Genomic DNA, 21,692 nt, shown 5'->3' on the forward strand with positions numbered 1-21,692 from the left:
CAGACGCGCAGTAAAACAGGAGAGCTTTATGGTTGGAGTGGAGTGGAAGGAGAAAAAGGAAATGAGTGAGGTGTCCCGGCTCTGGCTGGCGGGCACGCCCATGCAGGTGCAATGCTGGACACCGTGCCTGGGAGAGGCGCCTGCACTGTCCAGAGGACCAAGGTCCGGGACGGGCACTCCGCAGCCCTGGTGGAGCGACGGCAGGAAGCCGAGCACTGCCGCATGCGGTGGGCTGGGCAAGCAGGAGCCAGTGCTGCGAGGACGCCCCGCCCCTGTAAACAGCCTCACGGGTCTCCGGGGGCCTCAGTCCCTCCCTGAGAAGCGCTGGGGGCCTGCTGCCTGCTGCCCCCCTCCCTGCAAGGCGGGCCCAGCAAGCAGAGTGGGCCTGCCGCCCGCCGGAGGCCAGGCCTACAGCTCCTCGTAGTCCCCGCCCCCGCCGTGGCCGGCTGGGGCCCCGCCCCCCAGGAAGGCCTCCAGCTCGTCCAGCGCCGACCTCCGGCTGCGCGGCCGCCGGCGCCGCTCCTCCCCGCCTTCCTCCTTGCCCCTCTTGTGCTTGCTCCTCTTCTTCGCAGCCTTTTCTTCCTCCTGGGGGCACAGCGCGGCATCACTGGGCGCCGAGAGACCAGGGCCCACCGGAGACCCCGGGCGGCACTGGGGAGCGCTTACCTCTCTGCCTTTCTTCTTCTTCTTCTTCTCCTTCTCCTTGGAGGAAGGCCTGCCCTCCTTATCTGCGCAGAGAGGACACAGCAGGACACTGTGTCAGCTCCCCACTTGGCTCCCTGCCAGTGTGGGAGGCAGAGGCTCCATCTCAACCGGGTGTCGGTGGGAGCCGTGCCCCTCAGCCTCTGGCCAGGGTCTGAACGCCCCTCTCCGGTCCTGGCCACAAGGCTGACCTGCCGGCGACCCTAGTGTGCTCACTGATGTGCCAATACTTCAACCCCAGGACAAGCCTAGGGAGGTAGTTTTCTCTCCATCCTGGGGACCAGGAGCTTCTGGGACATATCCCAGGTGGCACTGCTAGTTGGGGCAGAGCTGGGCTCACGTGGCAAAGGGTGAGGCAGAGCCGGGGAGCCAAGCGCCAGCCAGTGCCAACACAGACCCTGAGTGCTCAGCAGGCCTGGAGACCACACCAGCTTGTACGGAGCGCTGGACTCGGGGTACACAGGGCTCGGCCAGCTCCCGGCAGTGCCAGCAGTGCCACCAAATCCCTCCTGTGTGGACACCTGGTCAGATCCCTCCAGTCTGGTCGTGGCCTGCTGCCTGACCCCGAGAGCCTGGGATGTCATCAGAACACAGCTGGACCCCAAGCAGGGCCGAGGACTGCCTCGTGGGGCTTCTCAGGGCCCCGCCGCTCTGAGGACCCCGGGGTAGAAAGCACAGTAAGGGTCAGAAGCATGAACCCGGGCTGGGCTGCCCCAGGTCACCCAGCACCCAGGAAGACGGGGGTGAGGACAGGATGTGAAGGCCCCCGATACCTTCACTGCTGCTCGTCTTCCGGCCTGTCTCCTCCAGCCCCAACCCGAACAGGTCAGCGTCGCTCTTCACTCGGAAGGAGGGGACCGGGGGCTGGCGGGGTGGGGGCGGCTGGGCAGGGCCAGCATCCTCGTCGGTCACATCGGAGAGGTCCTCTCGTACCGGGAACTCGTCCTGGAGAAGGAGTGGGCAGGGCAGGCGGCCCCCGCCAGGTCCCTCCATCACGGGGCTCCTACAGTCAGGCTCCCCTGTTTCCCAGGCAGGTGACAAGCCCCCTCGCACACCACCCTCCTGGCCCGCCTGCTCAGGGTGTCCTCGGGGCTCCTCACCACTCTCCTGGGAGTGTCAGAGTCACTCTCGAAGTCGGGGTCGTCCATGACAAAGGATAGCATCTGGGCCGCAATGGGCCCCTCAGGGTCGCTCTCTGAAGACGCTGCTGGTTCACCGGGCTCATCCGCGTGCCCTCCAGAGGAGCCCTCAGCAGGGGGCCCTCGCGGCCCTGCAGCCCTGGGAGCCGCGCCCCTGTGCGGCCTCAAGGCCTTTGTGGAGGACCTTCGGGACAAGGAGCTGGTCAGGGGGTCCACAGGCGCCCCATCCCAGGATCCCTTTCCTCGGCGACCCCTCCACATACCGTTTGGTCTCTGATTCCGTGCACTTCTTGTGGGCCAGGACAGTGGCTTTGGGGCGCCCTGCTACCTCCTCACTGGAAAGAATGATCTTCTCCGTGGGGGCGGGACTCGTGGGTAGCGGGGGACTGCCAGGTGGCTTATCTTCGAGGTCCACGTCGTCCTGGAAACCTGCCACCATCGGGTTTCCTCCTGGGGCCTCCCCATCACTGCAAAGGAGGAGCAGGGCGGTCAGAGGTCACGAGGGGGTACCGTGCTTCGGGCACTCCTGGCATCCACAGGCACTGGCCGTCCCCTCTGCAGCAGGCATGGACACTGTGGGTCTGATGCCTGCGGTGCTCACATTCCCGTGGGGGGACAGACGGCAAACAGGGACCTACTTCGAGAGTGGCTGCAGGGCTGCTTTGCAGAGGGGCCCTACTGCTGTGACAAAAGCGGCAGCAGCATAGAGACCAGGCCGGTGAGAGCGGGGCCTGCTGTGTCCTGCAGGATGGGGGGTAAAGGGTGGACCTGCAGGTGGCGCGGGCACTCAGGTAGGAGCATGGTGCTGCCTTCACTCTGCCACTTTGCATTTTTACAGGGACGTTGTGACGTTGCATGTACAGGAATGTGGGGGTGGCTGAGGCTGAGAAAGGCAGCTGCTGGCTGTGGCGGTGCCATCGCGGGCACAAGCCCAGCGCCATCCTCACCTGTCGCTCTCCTGAGGGACCTCGGCCCCGATTTTCTTCTCATCCTTCAGGGGAGCTGTGTCGTCCAGGAAGCCGTGGTCAAGGCCGTCTGCAGGAACAAAATCCTCCACGTCTTGGACTTTCGGTGGGGCCTCTGCAGCTGGGGTGGGATCTGTGCCCACAGGGCCGGGACACAAGCAGGGGTGATGTGTGACTGGAACAGCAAGCTGCCCACCCAGGAGTAGGGGACCCTGTCCCAGGCTGGGGGAGCTTGCGGGGCCAAGGACACAGCACCAACCACCACTTAGGCCACCCACACCCCGAGGGGCCTCGCCTGGGGCCTACCTGGGGGCGCAGGGGCAGCCTCAGTGGCAGGCGTGGTCCCAAACAGCCGGGAGATGATGCTGCGTCTCGGTGGGGTGGGGGCCACAGGATGTGCTGGGGGCAGCGGGGCCTCCGAGGGCGATGTGGGGGAGGGGCCGGCTGAGGGGGTGTGCAGCGCCAGCTGTGGGGCCGGCTGGGGCGTGCTGGGGCTGGAGCTCCCCGTGGACACGGTGCTCGGAGGCACCACTGGGGACTGCGAGCCCGAGGACGGGCTCTGCCCATTGGCCGCCAGTGGGGACGCGTGGCCCCGGCTGCGTGCCTCCATCATCTCCAGGAAGCTGGGAAAACAGGGCAGAGTGAGAATCCTGACTCCTAGTCTCGTCCAGATTTGCTGGCAGTGACGGGGGTAGCAGTGTCCGTCCCAGGCTCAGCAGCCCTTGCGCCCCATGGCATCAAGCAGCACATCCCTGGACAGGGACCGGGGCTGGCAGGCAGGCCTTGCCCCCCTCACGCACAGCTTCCCATAGGGATTGAGCCCCTGACAAGCCGTTGTCCTTGGGCTGAGGACAGGTTCTCTAAGCTCGAAGGAAGGCCTATGTCCTTCGACGGGGCTTTCTCCCAGGTCTGGGGACGAGCTGGCCCCTGCTCGTCTGCTGGGGTCCCCGGGGACCAGGAAGGGGGTGTCGGCTGGCTGCCCTCACCTCTAGGTTGGGACTTTGGGGATGAGGCGTGGTGCAGGTTGGGAGTAGAGTCCAGACTGGCCCAGTCCTCGGCCAGCCCCCATCTCCTACGGGTGGGACATGGGCACAGACCGCCATGTCCCTGGGACAGCGTGCCGGGTGGCGGGGGTGCATACGCTGTCAGAGGAAACCTGTGGGAGCGGCTCGGCAGCTCCTGGGCAGGGCTCCCTCTGGGTGCACTGTTTCCAGAGCCAACAGCCAGGTCTGCATCCAGGGAGAGACCCAAGGCCCTTCTGAGAGTCCCCCTAGGGACAGACACCTGCTGGGGGAGCCAGAGGGGTCAGTCTCCCGCCAGGGCCGCCGCCAGAAGCAGCGTTTCTGGAGCCCTGACATTTAGGTGCTTTCTTTGGGAGCCGCGTGTCTTCAGGTTCCACCCACGCTGAAGTACAAGCGCCTCTCCCTCTCCTCGCAGCTGTGGGCACCCCAGGGACCCCAACAGGGCAGAGGTGCTCCCCCTTTGGCCTTCGACGCAGGGGTGCTAAGCACCCAGGCAGGGCCAGGACAACGCCCCACCGTGAACGCCAGCCCTCGCTATCAAGGAGCCCACACGCCTCTGCCACCCAAACCCTCCCAAGGTCGAGGAGCTCTCTGAAGGCCCTACTCTGTGCTGGTGTCAACCTGGGAAACCGAGCTCCAAAGGCGGCAGCCTGGTTTTGTCTGCGCCTTGGCTGGAGAGGCCGCCAACAGGCGAGGCTGGTTTGGACAGAGGCGCAGCACCAACAGCTGCACCACCTGTGTCCCTGTCCCCACGGCCAGGTGGCTGTCCGGGGCGGGAGCCGAGCAACCATCTCTGGTTATGCCTGCCAGTTCAGAGCCACCCATGTGTGGGTCCTGTCAAGCCAATCGACACGGCCACACCTGCTCAGTGCCTCTGGAAGAGCCAGGTATCTCTTCCCAAGGTCAGGTGGGCTGCACTTAAACTTTAACCCACTTGTTCTAGACAAGCGCTTCTTTTACTCTAAATATTTTATTGTTGCACATTAATAGTAAAGCACCTGACACAGGGAACAGAGAGCTGCAGGCCTCCAGGCACAGTGAGACCCACCCTCACCCACCCCGCGGGGCCTAGGCTGTCCCACCTTCGCAGCTGAAATGACTTGGTTTTTTTGGAATCTCATAAGTCACCCAGGCCCACAGAGCTAGGGACAGGTGGTACTGCCCCCGCTGTCTCGTCAGCATGAGCCCCGCCCCCGATCCAGCCCCGGCCCCCAGGGCCGACGTACATGCTGTAGTTCTGGTCCTCGGTCTCCTGCTGCACGGACAGTTCCTCCAGCGTGGCGTCGATGTCCAGCTGGTTCGTCTCCAGCTGCCGCAACAGTGTCTCCCTCTGCGGGAAGGAAACAGAGACCTGAGCAGGGATGTCGCTGCAGCGAGCCGCCCCTCTCTAGCCTCACGACCCCACCGGGCTAGCCCTTGATGAACTGAACAGCAGCTGAGGCACGGCTGCTCGGAGACCTGGACGCCCACGGGACACCTAAGTCGCTCAGTGTGGCTACGAGGACGGACCTCAGTGCTGGGACAGACCAGCCAGAGGCGGCCTGATGACACAAGGTGCTCCGGAGGTTCAGGAAGCCCCAACATTAGTTGAAAACAGTCTTCCTGCCATCTGCTTTTCCACGCCGAGTGGACACGGCCCCCCGCCGGTACCAGAACTCAGCCCTCACATGTGTATCCACTACGGAATATTCTGTCACTGGTCTGACACCGGATGGCACCCACAGCCTGGGACGGAGCATGGGACCTTCGGAACCCACCTGGGTTCTGTCCCTGGGGGCGGGGGGTGTCACACTTGGGTAAAAAGCTAAAGGCGACACCAGGCATGCAGTGACACCCAGCCCCCATCTAAGTGGGGACACCACCACCCACATCAGCCAGCAGGATCCGTGTTTCTTTTAAAACAAATAGGCAAGAAGAAAGGAAGACCACCAGTCTCCTGAGCAAGTTTCCTGTCCTCCTGGAGAAGCAGTGAAGCCACTGCAGCTGCACTGGGGCCGCAACTCAACACACTGGTGACAAGCAGCGTGGATGTCACATGCCGAATAAAGTGACTTCTGCGTGTGGGGTGGGACAGAAGGACCCCGGAGGTGCAGAAGGCAGACCAAGCCTGCGGTTCTGTGGTTTTGACAAAAGCACCGTGCGAATGTGATGAGCTAACACTAAGCGAGGGGCACAGAACCCTGTGCCCATCTCTGTAACTAAGAATCACCCCCAACAAAATGTTTATAAAAACAGCTATGTCACGTAGGCCCAGTGGGCTGCAAACCTGGGGCTGCATTTGCGCAGCGTGGGGAGGGGGCATGGGACATCTGGGCAGGAGGCTGGGCACCTTCAGGACAGTCCCCACTGCTGCTGAGAGGGGCCGGGTCCACAGTGGGGGGTGGCTGGCCCAGCCACAAGGGGGTCAGAGGAGCTGGGGTGCAGCATGGGCACCCACGGCGAAGGGGGACAGGCCATGGCTCAGCACAGGCTGAAGGGAGGGAGTTGCAAAGCCCGCTGGTCCAGGCATCTGGTTCTCAGCCCGAGAAGGATGCCTTAGGACGCCCACGTGCTCCTGCTGTCTGTCGTTCTAGAAAGGCCCCTGTCCCACGCCAACCTGGCAGAGGGGAGGGGACAGAACGAGCTGTCCCGGGGCCACCAGCACCATCACGCAAAATTCTAACTGGTGACTGCACTCTGAGCTAACTGCCAAACTGCCTCCTCAGGCTCAGGAGCCGGGCGCCCTGTGCCAGAGCACGTGGAGAAACATGTCCCCACCTGCAGGCAGACTTACCTGGAGCTGCAGAAACGGAATGTTGAAGAACTTATGAAGGTACTTCAGGCCAAAGCTGTTCTTCATGGAGGACTCGGCGTAGCGGAAGTAGGACGAGCCTGGGGGCCTGCTTGCAGAAAGAACAGACCTGGCACCGTGGTGGCACTGGGCAGTGTGGCGTGTCCCCCCTGGGCTGAGGACTGCCCCTGGGCCAGGCTGCCCTGGACACCCCGCGGTCTGAGCTGCCTTCTGCAGTTGACCGCCCCTAGTGGAAGGACAAGAGCCAGCGGCCGCACGACCCCTGGGCCTAGCCCTAAGTGTCAGTGGGCCCTGCTCAGCTGAGCGCCCAGCGGGCGATGACTGGACTAGGCCCCTGTGCCCTCCCTCCCGGCATGCTCGTTGCCAGGAAGCCAACTGCCACCCCTGGTCCTGTTTCAGGTCCCTGTTGCAGAGCGGTCCTGCCATCCGCCACTACTCTCCAGCCCTTACTGCTCGAGGCGTGATCCAGAAGGCCCGCCCTTCCTTCCTCCCTACCTCCCATCAGGTCCACGTCGGTGTCCCACCCTCATCCCCACTGTCCGCCTCAGCACCATGGCCCCAGGGGCCAGGCCCACCATGCAGGGTGGCCTAGCTGTTTGCCTAAAGGTGGCGCTCGTCTACCTGACTGGACTAGAGGGCGGGGCCCTAGAGCAGGGCAGCTGGTTGTGGATGGAGCCCGTGGGAGGGGAGGCCAGGCCAGGAGCAGGTCTCACCCACAAGGTGACAGGAACCCAGGCTCCCAGGCCCTGGCTGATGGCACTCACCTGTCCAGGCTATTGATGAGTCCGTGCACGTCGTCGGGCAGGACGACGCGGTGCTCGCCCATGTCACGGTAGTTGCCCAGCACGCACACCGGCACGTGAGTCGGCACCTTCGGGAGCTCCCGCAGGATGTAGCTAAAGGTCCTTCGGAGCATGGAGGAGAGATCTGCCTGAATTTCAGCCCAAGACCCCAGACCCAAGGCCCCTCATGTTCACAGAGCACGATGGGAACAGCACGGTGGGCGTGTGCAGACCCTCCCCCACTGTTGTCATGGTCTCCGCCCCACTGAACAGCCTTTGGTGTCTGCCTGTTTTCAGCTGCTCATGAGTCCCCTTCCTGCGTATATCCTTTCACGACTTGCGCAGGTCACGGCTGTGGCTCTCCAAGGTGTCCTGCTGGCTTAGTGCTTTGCTCTTGTGGACGTAGGGCCTCGCACGGTCCCCTCAAACAGGGCCCACACCTGTGGGGCTGATGGTCATTCACTCTAATGGCTGTCACACAGCATCTTCCAAATGGCGCGCAAGGAATAACTAATGGGAGTGTGACGACACTTCCCTCATGCAGAGCAAGCCAGTGTAAATCAGTGAGAGGTACAGCACACGCCATGTTTACGGCCTGGTTCCATCTTATTTACACACGTATTTGAAACTGTTGTGGGACCACAGGGCTCAAGAAGCGACTGCTCCCCAGCCTGGCACCACCTGCCCACTAGACACCTGTGCCCAGTTCTCATGGGCTCACGGACACGCTCTGCCACCACCTCCTCGGGCCCGCCTGCCCTGTCTCCCATGCTTGACAGGCCCAGGGGGCTTTCCTGTCACTCTTCTGTACTTCGGTCACTGGTTGTCCAGCAAAGGCTACAGAACACTCCAGTAATGCTGGGTGGCCGAGTGTCTGCCAGACAGACGCACCTGACTCCCCGGGCAGCTCCCACAGCACACACGCCGGTCTCCGCTGGCAAGGGGAGTCGCTGCCTCTCCCACAGATGTATCTGGGAGAGGTGTGCTCCGCCATCCTACTCCACACGTGTCTCCAGCGTGCTGCCTGCTGCCACCCAGGGGCGTCAAACGTGTTGGCAGTCAGTCCGCACTGGGAGGTGTGTCCCTGCAGGGCAGCGCAGCTGGGCACCAGGGGACGTGCCCCTCAGGAAGCGTCGTCTGCAATGTCCTAGTTCTGTAGCAAACGTCTTGTGCAATGCTCAGGAGACCTGGCTGTGCTCCGCCACACGACCAGAGGGAAGTCTCATGACGGGCTCCGTTTTTCTCCGCACGTCCCAGTTTTTCTACAGCAAGCATGGATTCCATATGCAGCGATAATGGTCACCCTCGAAAAGCAGAGCAAAAGGGCAAACACCCCACAGGCCATTTGTAAACATGCTGCTGTCAGCTCCTCCTTCGGCATCTTGAAGACTGTCATTTTGGGCGGCACCAGAGTGGCCCAGGGAGGCCCGGCCTCGAGGCTGCTTCCACACTAGTTCGGGACGCCTGCCTTTCTGCAGGGTCGGAAGTCCCATGTGCTTTGTCCCACAGGATTCCACGCGGACAGGCTCTGGGAGCTGGAGCCCTACACTAGCCCTGGCACCCCCCCGCCCTCGCCATCTTGCTCTGGAGCCTTTCACTGGGGTGGGTCTTAGCTGTGCATCCTCCTAGCATGACTCAAAGAATGGAGGGTCCTGGAGCCCCTGACACAAGTGGCCATTTGCTTCTGCCGAATTTTAGACGGTGTTTTCAGGAAGGTGCACACCTGGTCCCACCACCTTGAGCAAGCCTGCCCTCCACGCACAGATGTGAACACCACCCCACCTGGTCCCTGCCCACATTTGCGGATACCCAGAGACATTAGGGTCGTGGCTTCCGTGTGGCTGAACCACCAGCACGCACACTCACAGCTGGCCCTCGAGAGATTCAGCACCAGCAGGGATGCTGACGAAACCAGCATGTGTTCAGCCACGGGGTGGCCCTTGGGGTGGGGTGGTGCTTGCCAGCCAGCGTCCTGACTTACCACTGCTTGGTGATGTCAAACATCATGACCACCCCGTTACAGTTCTTGTACACATCCAGGAACTCTGCGTCCAGGGCCATCTCAGACTCCGCCTGGGGACAGGAAGGAAGAGGCATGAGTCGGTGTTCCAAGCGGGGTCCCCCAGGTGGGTGCCCACATCTGGAAAACGCTGGACAGGACTTTTACCATCTGAAAAGATACCAGCTCATCTCATTTTGGAAAAAAACATGTAAACGTAAGGTCATCCAGTGTGGGGTCAGAAAGCTTTGCCGCAAAGGGTCTGGCAATAACTATTCCAGGCTCTGGGGCCACATCACTCTGCCCCTGTCCTAGGGGGCTCTTCTCCACTAGCCATTGGCGGCACCCCACGCTCAGGGTCCCGAGCTCCTCAGCACTCAGAAAGATGAGGGTGCCGGGGCAGCCAGAGCCCCATGGCAAGACATGCACTGCAGCGCCGAGGAGACTTCTAGAGCACACAGATCGGGGCGGCAGACCTGGCCAGGTGGTCACTTAACCTTCCTGACATGAAAGGGAGTGAGGAGGCTGACTACGGACAGCAGGACAGAGCAAGACCCTTAGAAACACCTGGAAAGCTTCCCTGGAACAGAGAATGCTGGTTGGCCCCAACTTCTGTGTGTCCAGGGCAGTGACCGCATGAGAGCCCCCTGGGAGCCACGCCCATGCCCACCTGTGCCCGGGCCACAGCTTGAAAGCATGTCCTGTGCTTTTAAGGGCTGAGGCCTCTGTGATGGGGATATAAAATTTGGCCAGGTCACCTAAGCCCCTCTCAGGTCACTGAAGCTCTGTGCAGGGCCTGGCAGGCGTCACAGGGCAGGACGCAGCTTACCTCCTGGGGGTCGTTCTCCATCTTCAAGCCATCACCTCGCTTTTTGCATTTTCCTTATTGAAAGACACAAAAATGACTGGGTAGAATTTCTAGGCCCAAGGACAGCCTGAGGCAGGAGCACCCCTCCCCATGTCCCACCCCCACTTCCAGTAGGAGCCACACTGACTGGAGGCCCTGGGAGACCTGCTGATGGCAGGATGCGCTGGGAACCCAGTGAGGCCTCCTTGGCAGCTCCGGTCTGGAGAAAGGCCCCCCTGGGCCTGGCCTTGAAGGCACGGGCAGGCCTCACACGGCTCAGTGGCCGCATGGTGACACCACCCTGAGGCCCCGCCGAGCTCTGCTTCAGATGCAGGCACTTCCTTCCCGGACTGACAAGCACCAGCTGGCCCAGCCTGAGGGGCTGACTTCAAGGCCATGGCGGGCTGAGCTGTGCTGAGGGTGGACAAGCTGACGGGGGCCTGAGAAGGCCCCCGGGGCTGAGGCTGGGCTCTGGTGGCTCCTGAGAAACAGCTGCTCCGCCATCACGTGCCCTCCCCTTCGTGGCTGAGATGTTACCAACCAAGGCGGAAGGACTGCTTCTCACCCTGGGAATTCCAGCCCCCGTCTCAGAGCAGCGCGTCGGCAAAACTAACAAACAACCCCCAGAACAAACGAGTTCGTTTATTAGAAGACCAACCTCTGCCTCTTTCCACAGCTTCCTGAACCCCTCACCATCTCTGACCCCATCCAACAGATGACAAGTTAGGGTGGTAGAGAGAAGATGTCTTTCCTCCACTCAAGAAGGTTCTTACCACAGGAGAACCAGGTGACACGGAGCTGAGAGGACGCCGAGGGCTGGCATGGAGCCCTGTGCCCACTGGCCCGCCAGCTGGGGACCTTTCCCCTGCTGTGCAGCCCCGCCTCCTTTCCAAGCCGCCAGGGACTCTGTCCTGGGAGCCTGCCCCTATGACTTCACGGTGTGAGGCTCATGCCTTACATAGGCAGGAAGTGAGGCGCTTGGAGGTCCCCTGGGATGAGCAGTGTCTACCTCTGCACCCCAGGACAGTTCCCAACCAGAACACATGCTACTCAGAAGGCGCCCTGTCCCCAAATAGGGACCCCAGTCTGGACACATATCCCACCCAAACGAGGGCATACGTAGGGGTCCGGAGCTGGGCATGGGGCAGGGGCGGCAGGGAGGAGGTGCACCCAGGGCACGGAGGGCAGCTCTGGCTGAGTGACGGCTTCCCCTTGCCCGGGACAGTGACTGGGCTGAGCAGGACTGCCTTCCAAACGTGCCCACGTCCCCACACATGTGACGCGCTGCAGGCACGCTCAGGAAGCACCAGGCCCTACAGGCACCACCTGGCTTAAGGTGTCCTGGCACTCCTGCTGGCGCTCAGGCCCCAGGGCTGCCATCAGAAGCCTCACTGCCCTTCCTGTGCCAGCTGAATTGGTCCTCGGCACCCACGCCCACCCCAAAGAGCACAGCAGGGGCAGGGGCCTGCACACTCTGCACCCGGAACCACAAGCTCACAGAAGACACAGCCTCCTTTGTCACCGGAGGACACATGCAGCTAGTGTGCCTGCGAGGTCAGACGGTACTCAGCAGCAGGGAGGGACGTGGGTCCCCCCAGGCATCACAGAGGAGGGACTTTTGACCTGAGTGTGAGGGGGAAATAAAACAAGGCGCCCAAAGGGGAACCTGCTGCCCTCACCACTGGGTGCACATGGCACAGCCCGGTAGCTTCGAGGGGGTCTGTGTGTGTGTGCTGGGGTCTCCGACAGCTCAAGTGCTCCCCTGTGAGGACATGGAGACAACACAGCTGGCAGCGCCTGTGAGGCAGAGCCAGATGGACACATTACCCCAGGGACAGCTGCTTCGGAAGCCAGGGAGCTGGTCCTGGGCTCTGGGCGCTCATCCACGGGGGCTCTGATAAGTGGGGTGCTATACTAGCGGCACTGCAGGAGGGTCTCCCAGAAGGGCCTCACGGAGGCCTCTGGGTTTGGAGCCCACCCACCTCCACCAGCCACGTCTGCCCGCACTGCCCTGGCCTCGGTTTCAGCGGGCGAACAGATGTTTACACAGCAGAGACCATGGTCCCTCACAGGTCACTGCTGTGCATCCCATCGTCCACCAGACGCCAGGGAGCTGGCCCAGGACCCAGACACTGAACGGACAGCTAGCGCCAACCCAGACCTCCTGTGGCCAGGGCTCCGCAGTGGGGAGAGCCCACACCAAATCTGACCAGTCAGCAGAGATTTGAGGGACATGCAAACGAGCCAGGGAATAAGAGGGGAGGGGGCGGGCTCATCTCTCTACAGGAAGAATAAAACATGAAAGAAAGGTACTCATAATAAAGACACGACTTACCTTTGTCAACTACGTCCCAGACCTCAACTTTCACGATGTCATCAGTGGCTAAAATGGGGAAAATGAGGATTAGTTCCCAAGTAAACTGCCGGTTTCACAAAGATGGGCTTCCCAGCAGCTGTCCTGGAGTCAGTACCCTACCTGGGTGCTGTCCCCAACGCCACCCAGCTCCTGCCCAGGTCATTTGCATGTGCAGGGACCTGGAACACTCCCTCCCTAGATGGCAGGAAGGCTCGTGGCAGTGGGCCCACCTCTCTACCCCAAGGAGAACTGCTGTGCACCTGCCCCAAGCTGGGGGGCAGCTTCACCCAGAACTGGGAAGGGGGTGCCCTGGGTGGGTGGGTGGAGCTTGCCATGCTGCCCTAAGGCTCCTGTCAGCACCTGGCGGGACGCAAGCCCATGCAGGTGCCCCAGGATGTGGTCTGGCTGCCACCAAGTGGGAGCCAGAACTTGCACCAAGGCCCCCATGGGTCCTGTGGTTGACCCACTACATTTTTTTCTCAATGAAATGGAACTTTTAAAATGTTTCATGATTCCTAACATGCAAAGCAGCCCACCCGGCTGCGGGCCGAACACCAAGGAGCGAAAGCACAGGCAGCTCTGGCCACGCCCAGAGGGCGCCAGGTGCGTTCTGCTCACCAGTGGGTCTTGTAAACCAACCACCTCCCGGCACTTTTGGGGACAGGCACTTTACAAACCCTGGAGTAAAGACCTGGGCTCGATGGGACGGAGGGCACCTTTCCTCTGGTGGAGCAAACGCACGGCTCAGGGGCGGCAGCACAGAAGCTCCACCTGGGGGAGGCCTTGGCTCCCCCAGGACGTGCCTCGGGCTTAACTGGCGCTTTTACATTGCCAAGGTCACCAGGATGGAGAGTGGATTTCAGGGCCCCAAAGCAGCTTGAATGAGCACCCCCATGACAGCCCCTCTGAGGTCACGGGGCCTCCCACACGTGTACAGTTTCTATGACGACACCTGGTTGAGAAGGCGTCTCCAGGGAACCGAGGCCAAGGAAGGGCAATAGGATGAACGACCCCAACCTGCAAAGGGCACTGCACCTGCCCCCTCGCCCAGCCCCACGCCCAGCCCCTCGCCCAGCCTCACTTTTGTAGTTCCAGTGGATGCTGGTGACCTGGATCTCCTGCGTGGGAATGTACTCTTCCACAAACTTCTTGCCTTGGAGCCGGTGCCACAGCGCAGTCTTGCCGGTGTTCCTGTCTCCTCGGATCACTATCTTCACTGGCGGGAGGCAGAAAGGGCAGATCAGGTAAATAAACCAAAGGCAAACTTGAACTTCCCCGACAGGTCGGATCACACACATGGCAGCCTGCGCGGCTGGTGAGCAGGGAGGAGCCGAGCGCTGGGGTGGGGGGTGGAGGACACCGCCACCGGCATAGCTGTGGAGACCAGAGACCCCGTGCCCACCCGCTGCACACCTGGGGGTGCTCCGGGGCGACCAGGCCTCTGCTCTCCCTCCCTGCTCACAGAGGAGGACCTGGGAGGCATTTCCTCCTGGGCTGACGGACTGATAACCTGCTTGCACTGGACTCTGTACTGGCAGAAAAGCCACCTCCCCTAGAGCTGGACACCCAGGAGGGTTCACAGAGTCAGGGTCAGGGTCGGGCTGCGGGAGGTGGGGAGGGGTGCGCTCCTTAGGCAGTTTCCTACATCCGGATGGTTTGCTCTCAGCCTTGTACTTTTAGTGCACAATTCTGCAGAACGCCAGGCTTTTCCAGAGCACAAGTGTGGGCTTACAGCAGAAAGCCTGTGCTCTATTTTGCCCTCTCGACAAGTATTTATTGAGCGGCCTGTGTGCCAGGTGTGGACGCGGGAGGACAGCACAGGGTCCCGGAGAGCACAGGTCGGCCCGCTGGCGGGACAAGCGGGGACAGGAGCTTGCAGGGGCTGGAGCCCACAGCTCCAGGCAGGAGCTGCCTCTGAGAGAAGGCATGGGTTGAGCACAAGAGTGCCAGGATCTGGTCTGTTCTGGAAAGATGCTGAAGGAGGGCAGACAGGAGTGCCATGCAGAGCCAGTGTGGCAGACCGAGGATGGGAGTGGAGACGACAGCCTTTGGGGGGGCACTGGACCTCAAGGGAGATGGTGTCAAAAACGGCTGAGGTTCTGGCCCATGAAAATGCGTGCTGGCGGCCCTCTTCAGTGAGCTGGGCAGGCTGCGGGAGGGCCTGAGATGTTTATGGACCTCGAGGGGAAGTGGAGGGCCCGGCTGGTCGGCTGGAGCTCCCATGTAAACTGGAGAAGGTGCTTTATGCCGGGGGGCTGGGGGAGGCCATCAGGGAGCTGCTGTCTTGGCACCCTGACCTGGCAGGGTGTCCAGGGCCGTCCGGCTGCTCTCTCCTCGCACCACTCCCCTCCTATTTCAAGGCCTCTCTATTCTCAGAGACACTCGCTTCTTTTTCCATGAAACTCAGTCACCAAGTCAACTTCCTCACTCCATTCCTTGTTCCCCCAAAGTCCCAACCTTAGTCACTGGAATGGATTAGTTGTTCTCAAACTTTCAACATCCCTGGTCGGATCTCAGGGATGTGTCTCTTCCACTCCCTTTACCGTGTCACCAAACAGGACACAAGGAGCCACTGCTCTCAAGGTTACAGGCAGCCTAGCCCTGATCCTGGCCAGAGGCCAGACACGGCCCTGGGAGAAAAATCAAGACAGGCTGCTGCTATGAACACGGCTGTGGGCCATGCGCTGGGCCCGTGAGTGTGAGCCCAAGCTGACGGGCAGGCGGCGCGCTGGGCCATGGAGCTCCCGGCACAGGAGGCCCGGCAGGAGCCCTGAGGGGAGGGCCAGGTGGACAGAGAGGCCTCTGCAGCCTGACCCCAGGCCTCCCTTTTACTCCGAACACCTCCCTTCGGGGTTCCGTGTTCTCACTTCCTGCGCAGGTTCTTACCTTTTCTTCGCTCTCTTCTAAATCCACTTGGTCTTTCTGTAGAGCCTGCAGGTTCCTGCGTATATTTTCAAACCTCTTTTACTTCTTTCAATATTCTGCATGTCCTGACTTAGTGGGTCTGATGTGTGCTGTCACCGCTGCTCCCACTCCCGGGATTTTGTTTCCTGTGCATTTCTCTCCTGATTTCTGACCGGCAGTTGTGGTTTCTTGCAATCTTGCGGTAGGGGTTGAAGTGGCAGCCAGCAGAGGGTATGTGTGATAGACAGGCCTGCCTGCAGCCTGGAACACTCCCAACCAGGAGGGACCTCTTTACGCAAATTCTCCACTTGAGGTTTTTGGGACCATATTGATGGTTTTGAGGCAAACCCACCTAGAGGTCAACTTGGGCCACAGAACAGGCTCTGTGCAGGGACCTCCCTCCTCAAAGAGGCTCCAGGTCTCCCCATGGAAACGGAAGCCCAGCTCCCAAGGTCGGCCTGGCGCCCTCCTAGCACCCGCCTCTGCTTTTGAGGACAGTGAACAGCTGTGTGCCCTTCATCCAAGCTGAAGAACTGAGTGAGGAGTTAATGTTTTTCTAAATGTTTTATTCCAACTTTAAAAATTGTTTTTAAGGGCAGGGCTGTTCAGGTTATCAATTTTATCATACTGCCCGAAATAGAAGTTGGGCGCTATTGTAAAAGCCATTTTTCAGTCTAGTGTTCAGTTTCTTACACATACAAGCATGTGTATGTGTAAAAAAAGAGAAAACTCACATTTCTGATTTTGTTAATTTTATCCCTAAAAAGGGGCTTATTTATACCCACCCCCAACCCCCATTTCTCATTTTTCTTGTGCCGGGCAGAATCCCAAACACCGATGAAAAGCTCAGCGAAAGCAGGGAGTCCTTGTCTTCGTCCCGATTTTAAAAGGAAGGCTTTTAATGTTTCATTGTTTCATCTGGTTATGGGCTTGGTAGGTACCCTGGAAGAGGTCAAAGAAATTCCCTTATGCTCCCAGTTTGCTCAGAAGTGGGCAGCTTTGGTGTTTGTAAATCATGAATGGCTGGTGAATCTTACCAGGTCTTTTCTTGCACCTATTGAGATGATAATGTTTTTCTCCTTTAAATCATACGATATATATTTTCTGCTCAACAACGCTTACATTCCTGTAATTCTACTTGGAACCGAGGTCATAATTTGTTAGCAATAGTATTTTAATGATTTTCTACACCCGTATTCCTAATCTTTTAAAAGACCCAGAGTCAGACTTTCCCCTTTGCCTGGTGAGTCTGCCTATCCCCACCGCCTGTGACGGGACAGGTGGGGTCACTTCTCCTATTGCAGGCACAATTTCTAGTTCCTGCCGCTGCTCCCACCTTCTATCATGTCAAGCAAGGTTCTTTTGTTCCTCGTTTTGCATGGTACTTGGAAGAGTTGCAATCTGTTTCTATTCTCTGAATGGTAACTCCTAAATTCCAACATCCCCATTTGCTGTAATAGAGTGTGAAGTTACATTTCTCCGCCGCCCTCCTAAGTAAGACAGGACTTGCACATGCCTGAGCTCTGGTCGGCTCCCTCCTGCGTGATGTGATGTGCGGACTTCTGGGGTTTGTTTCTTTCTTCATTCCCCGTATTAACAAACAGCACAGTGATTCACAGAACCAGCGTGTGCCTAGACTTCGCCCACATGTGCCCATCTCTGTGCCTTTTGTGCCCTGTGAACCCACTCCTACCTCTGAGCTCCGTTTCCGTCTGTCTAGAGTACATCCTTCAGTATTTATCTTGGCAAGAACCTGAGCACAGGAAGCTGTCCATCTGAGACCAAAAATGGGTTTAATCGTACTCATCCTGAATAGCAGCTTGGCTGGTATAGGTTTCTAGGCTGACAAGGAGTTTCCCTCAGGCCACTCATGTTCCTGTAAGTTGTGTGATCAGTTTACTGGCTGTTACTCTAAAGACAGTCTTTTTGCTTTGGTTGCTTCTATGATTTTTCTTTTTGATTTGATGTTCTGAAAGTTTCCAAGGATGTGTTCAGCTGTGGATGTTTCTAGAATGCTGGACTGAGATGTCGTGGAGTTTCAGGTATTTCATAATTATGGAAAGTCCTCGGTCTTTTCTTCCAATACGGACTTTGTCTCCGTCCTTGTGGTTCTTTCCATCTGACATTTCCATCCGACGTGTGTCGGGAACCGCTCGATTTCTGTGCCACATGACTCTCTCCCAGGTACTAATTCTCTCTTCAGTTGAGTTACGCTGACTTTTCTATTTTAATTACCATGTTTTCATTTCTCTTTGGTTCTTCTCCAAAAACTACTTATCTGTTCAGAGTCTTGATAAATCTTAGAGCTGGCTCCTTCTTTTTATCTTTACCAATTTCTAACACATTTGTTTTCTCTTCTCTTTCAGCTTTTGTGAATGAAAAGTTTTACTGTGTCTCTCCCGAACTGAAATCCTTTTAAAATGTGAAATTTATTAATTGAGAAAGTTAACTGGAAGAAACCCTATAATGTTAGAAATAAATAAATAAAATGATCTGGCTTCACATGTTTAAAAAAGTAACTAGCCCCTACTTTTAAGTTAAAAAGTCAAATCAATCTCAGAACCTTAGACACTGGCTCGAGTAAGGGATTCACGTAGGAAACCTTTCATTAAGATTCTTTCACCCACCAAGTGATAAGAGAAGCCCTTTACCTAAGAAGCACGTGGCAAACTAGCTGTTTTAACAACAGGTTGTTAACTCTCGACTGCTATTCTGAGCTGTCCTTTTAGTCTAAGTTAAGACACAATGCAGGAAGCGGGGCTCTACTGCAGGACCGTGGATCTTTTTTTACCCCTTGATTTAACTTTAATTCACTCACAGCCTCAAACATTTCCTGCAAAATAGGGAATCATTTTCTTTCACACCAAAAAAAAAAAAAAGCATATGGTTCATCTTAGATGCAAACGTGCATCACCTCTGGAGGATGCATGAGTCTAGGTCCTAACAACGGCCTTTCCTGGGCCACCATCACCTTACCAGGGTCACTACCACAAACTCCCAGTGGGTCCCCCTGCTCCGGCACTGCTCGTTCCCAACACAGCACTCGCTCTTCTGCTCCGAGCCCTTCAAAGTTCTCTCATTCACAGAGTCCCTGCGAGGGCCTGAAGGCCTGCATCGCCCTCACCTCTGTGGCCTGGCCTCTGGCACTTCTCTCCCGATCACTGCACTGCGACCTTGGCCCAGACACACCTTTCTGTACATCCCCGCGTCCTCCCTACCTTCTGCTCTACCAGGCCCGCTCTGTCTGACCTGCTATTTCAAGTCCAAACCCCTCCCCACCCTCACCTTGTTCTACCTGTTTTCGTAGCACTCAACCCTTCACAGGCTACACAGTTATTTACTTATTGTGTTGACAGTGAACTATCTGTATTCCACCCTCCACTAGAATCTAAGTCCTTCCAAGCAAAGATTAGTGTCTGGGTTTTCACCAATGAACACTCAATAATTATTTGCTAACTAAATGAACGCTACAGAAGGGAAACCTGGAAAGGAAAACGTGGCATGTCACAGACAGCAAAGGCTCGGGAACTTGCAGATCGGCCCTACTGGGACAGGTCAAATAACTCACCAAACTCACCTGTTTATTTCCTACAGGAAAAGCTCTCTGAAACCTGAAATCAACGTTTCCAAAGGTTTCCTAGTGAGGAAGAGTCCAAGTGCGTTTTTAAATTCTCGCGCCAGAGATCCGACTGGCCAGGACTCTGGCTGTGGCACAGCCTGGAGGCTTTCTTGGTGAGGAGCGCAGTCCTGAGCGAGGGCAGTCTTCCCAGTTCCTCAAGACTGGCCTCTCCTCACCCAGGAAGCTGCCCCCAGTGACAGCTTCTCCACCAAACACAGCTGACAAATTGTGTCCAACTGCGATAAAAAAGGTTCAGACCAGTTCAGGCAACATTCTTTCAACCAGTCTATATACAGATGGCTTCCAAAGTACAAGTATGGTCCAGTGTCTAATTCAGGTTTTGATCCCATTTGACTCGTATTCTGGGACTCTGCATGTGACATGACTTACTTCTCATTACCACAGCAATTTAAAAGAAAGTGACCTATTCGCCCCAAGAGGATAACGTTCTGTAAGAAACATATACTTGGAAATCTTCAACTCTTACCTATAAAAATCCTGAATCTATACTGCCGATCTGTCCCTCTAAGGAAGATATCTTGGGAAATAAATACTAGAAACGTTCTATTCTACTGACTAATAATGGAAATCAAGAAGTCTTAAATTTGCATATTATTCAACTCTAGGGACAACATCCCTCTAAACTGTAATTCGGGTACAAATCCCAATTTTGGTCCCCAACTACTTGAGGGTGGGGTTTCTTCTCTGGGCAATTTCACTGCCCTTTCTACTTCCGCCCAGCGACACTAGGGGGCGTGCCCATCAGGGAGTGCTTTTCCAAAGGACTAGGATTAAGTTTAAAATAATACTATAAGTAATAAAATTAAATAAAGGATCCAAGTGTAGATTTAAAAAATGTGTGTAGATGCGTTTGACTTACTATTCTCTGAATGTGAGAGAAACACATACAAAATTGTGAGCAGAATACATTTACAACGACCTCTTTTAAACCTGCACAAAAGTCTTTCCAATCTGTTTCCTAATATCATACATCACCACCAAAATACGTCATCATAGACTGGAAGGCTCCCCTTAAAGTAGCAAGGGGGAGACAGGCCCAAAGCATGTAGCATATATGGAAATACTTGAGAGGGAAACAACTTAAAAGCAGATAACATAAAAAGCCTTTAAATACGGCTAGGAAAAAGCTAGAAGATGGAAAAACTTAAAAGAGGTCAAGAGGACGGTCAGCATCTAGGAGCTATACACCCTACATAATTTATAACGGGACTGGGAATGTGCTGGACTCTGGGGCAGCTGTAAATAGCTCCTTGCCGCTGGGGAAGAAAGGTCTCCTACAATAGCAAGTCTCTGTGCCTTCTCCGGCTTTCCTAAATAGATCCCTCACAAATACTTCTTTTGAAAAGGGGAGGAGAGCAAAAATGTGTGGCGTAGCTGCTATTCCGTCTTCAAACTGAACACCAAGTCTACAAAGGCAAATCCCGCTGCTCAAACTACCAGAGGCAGCTGGATTTCACCGCTGCTTTTGCAGGTTATCACTGTCCATTGGCCGAGAACCCCTTAAAAAGTGTCACAGACCATAGAGCCCGCTCCACGTTATGTAAGAATCCCTCTTAGACGAAGTCACCTGGGCCAATCGGGGGACCGCAGGGCGCCCCGGGAACCGCCTGGGCGAACTGATGTGCAAACACACTGATTTCTGACGGTGCCAGCATTCCTCGGGAGCCCGTCGGGGGGAAGCTCAACCTCCGCACCGGGGTCCTGTAGGACCCGGCCTCTGGCCCAAATAAACGCCTTAGGGCACCCGCAACGTGCCCAGCACAGGTCAGAGGTCACCACATCTTAAAACAGCCGGACAGCACCAACCACAATCGCCCCGCAAACGGCGAGGTTCCCAGGGCGCGACCCGGTTTCTGCCAAGTCCCAGGTGCGGCGGCCCGGGCCTGCGGACCCCGCAGCACGGCGCCCTCCCACAGCCGGGCCCTCGGGCGCGACTTCCCACGTCCCCCCCGCGGAAACCCCGGCCCGTACTCACTGTTGTATTGCACTCCTTTGGCGAAGCGCCTCTGCAGTGCCTGGTTCATGGACTGCAGCCCGGCGGGGATGTTCTTGTCGCGACCCGGAGCCTGCTCCGATCCCACCAGCTTCTTGAGCGCGGAAAACATCTTCCCGCTCCCTCGGCCGAGCTCGGCGTGGCCCGCGAGGTCAGCAGCGGCGGCGGCGGCGCGGCGCGGATGGCACCATGCCCCGCGTCGCGGCGGCCGGGCGCCTGCCTCGAGGGCAGCTCGGGGGCTCAGCCGCAGCGGCTCCGCTCCGGCCCCCGCGGACCCCGGCGCGGCAGCCCTCCGCCCGTCAGCACCGCCATCTTGGCGCCGGCTCAGCGGGACTCGCGGCTACGGGGCGCCGCGAGGATCACAGGGTGGGGCGGCGCGCATGCGCGGGCCCGGGCGCGCTGCTACCGGGCGCCGTGAGGGTCACAGGTGTGTGGCGGGGCGGCGCAGGCGCGGGCGGGCACGAGCGCCCGACCCCGGATTCGGCGGTCCCGCCACCGGAGCGGCCCACGTCCCTGACCGCATCCCAGCCCGGACCCTGTTTCTCGCCCTCA

General features: G+C 58.0%; 1 protein-coding gene across 3 annotated transcripts; it reads right to left on the minus strand.

The window, feature by feature from the left end:
- Window positions 1-6: 6 nt before the first annotated feature.
- Window positions 7-21,491, minus strand: RABL6 (RAB, member RAS oncogene family like 6). 3 transcript variants are annotated; one of them, XM_074331397.2, is made up of 15 exons: window positions 21,123-21,491; window positions 13,685-13,819; window positions 12,583-12,630; window positions 10,230-10,282; window positions 9,383-9,474; window positions 7,384-7,524; window positions 6,602-6,710; window positions 5,055-5,158; window positions 3,113-3,429; window positions 2,789-2,939; window positions 2,105-2,308; window positions 1,803-2,025; window positions 1,476-1,647; window positions 667-728; window positions 7-585 (listed from the first exon to the last, which is right to left on the minus strand). In XM_074331397.2, the coding sequence occupies exons 1-15, from the start codon at window positions 21,250-21,252 to the stop codon at window positions 409-411; spliced, it is 2,118 nt and encodes a 705-aa protein (XP_074187498.2). In that variant the 5' UTR covers window positions 21,253-21,491; the 3' UTR covers window positions 7-408. The 3 variants fall into 3 exon arrangements, with proteins under 3 accessions (XP_074187498.2, XP_019612298.3, XP_074187500.2); XM_019756739.3 differs by having other exon boundaries at window positions 6,602-6,707; window positions 21,123-21,490; XM_074331399.2 differs by having other exon boundaries at window positions 13,685-13,814; window positions 21,123-21,263.
- Window positions 21,492-21,692: the final 201 nt, after the last annotated feature.

The sequence above is a fragment of the Rhinolophus sinicus genome, chromosome 16 (assembly GCF_057876585.1).
Source record: "Rhinolophus sinicus isolate RSI-liver-muscle chromosome 16, RSI-T2T, whole genome shotgun sequence".
In the NCBI taxonomy this organism is placed as follows: Eukaryota; Metazoa; Chordata; class Mammalia; order Chiroptera; family Rhinolophidae; genus Rhinolophus; species Rhinolophus sinicus.

What these genes read in the sequence shown, in the direction of transcription:
- RABL6 (XM_074331397.2), bottom strand. Translation starts at nt 21,252, where the DNA reads ATGTTTTCCGCGCTCAAGAAGCTGGTGGGATCGGAGCAGGCTCCGGGT. An exon ending in CAAAGGAGTGCAATACAACA is followed by an intron (nt 13,820 to 21,122) that starts GTGAGTACGGGC and finishes GCCTCCCGCCAG; the next exon opens with TGAAGATAGTGATCCGAGGA. An exon ending in AGAAGAAGAAAGGCAGAGAG is followed by an intron (nt 586 to 666) that starts GTAAGCGCTCCC and finishes CTGTGCCCCCAG; the next exon opens with GAGGAAGAAAAGGCTGCGAA.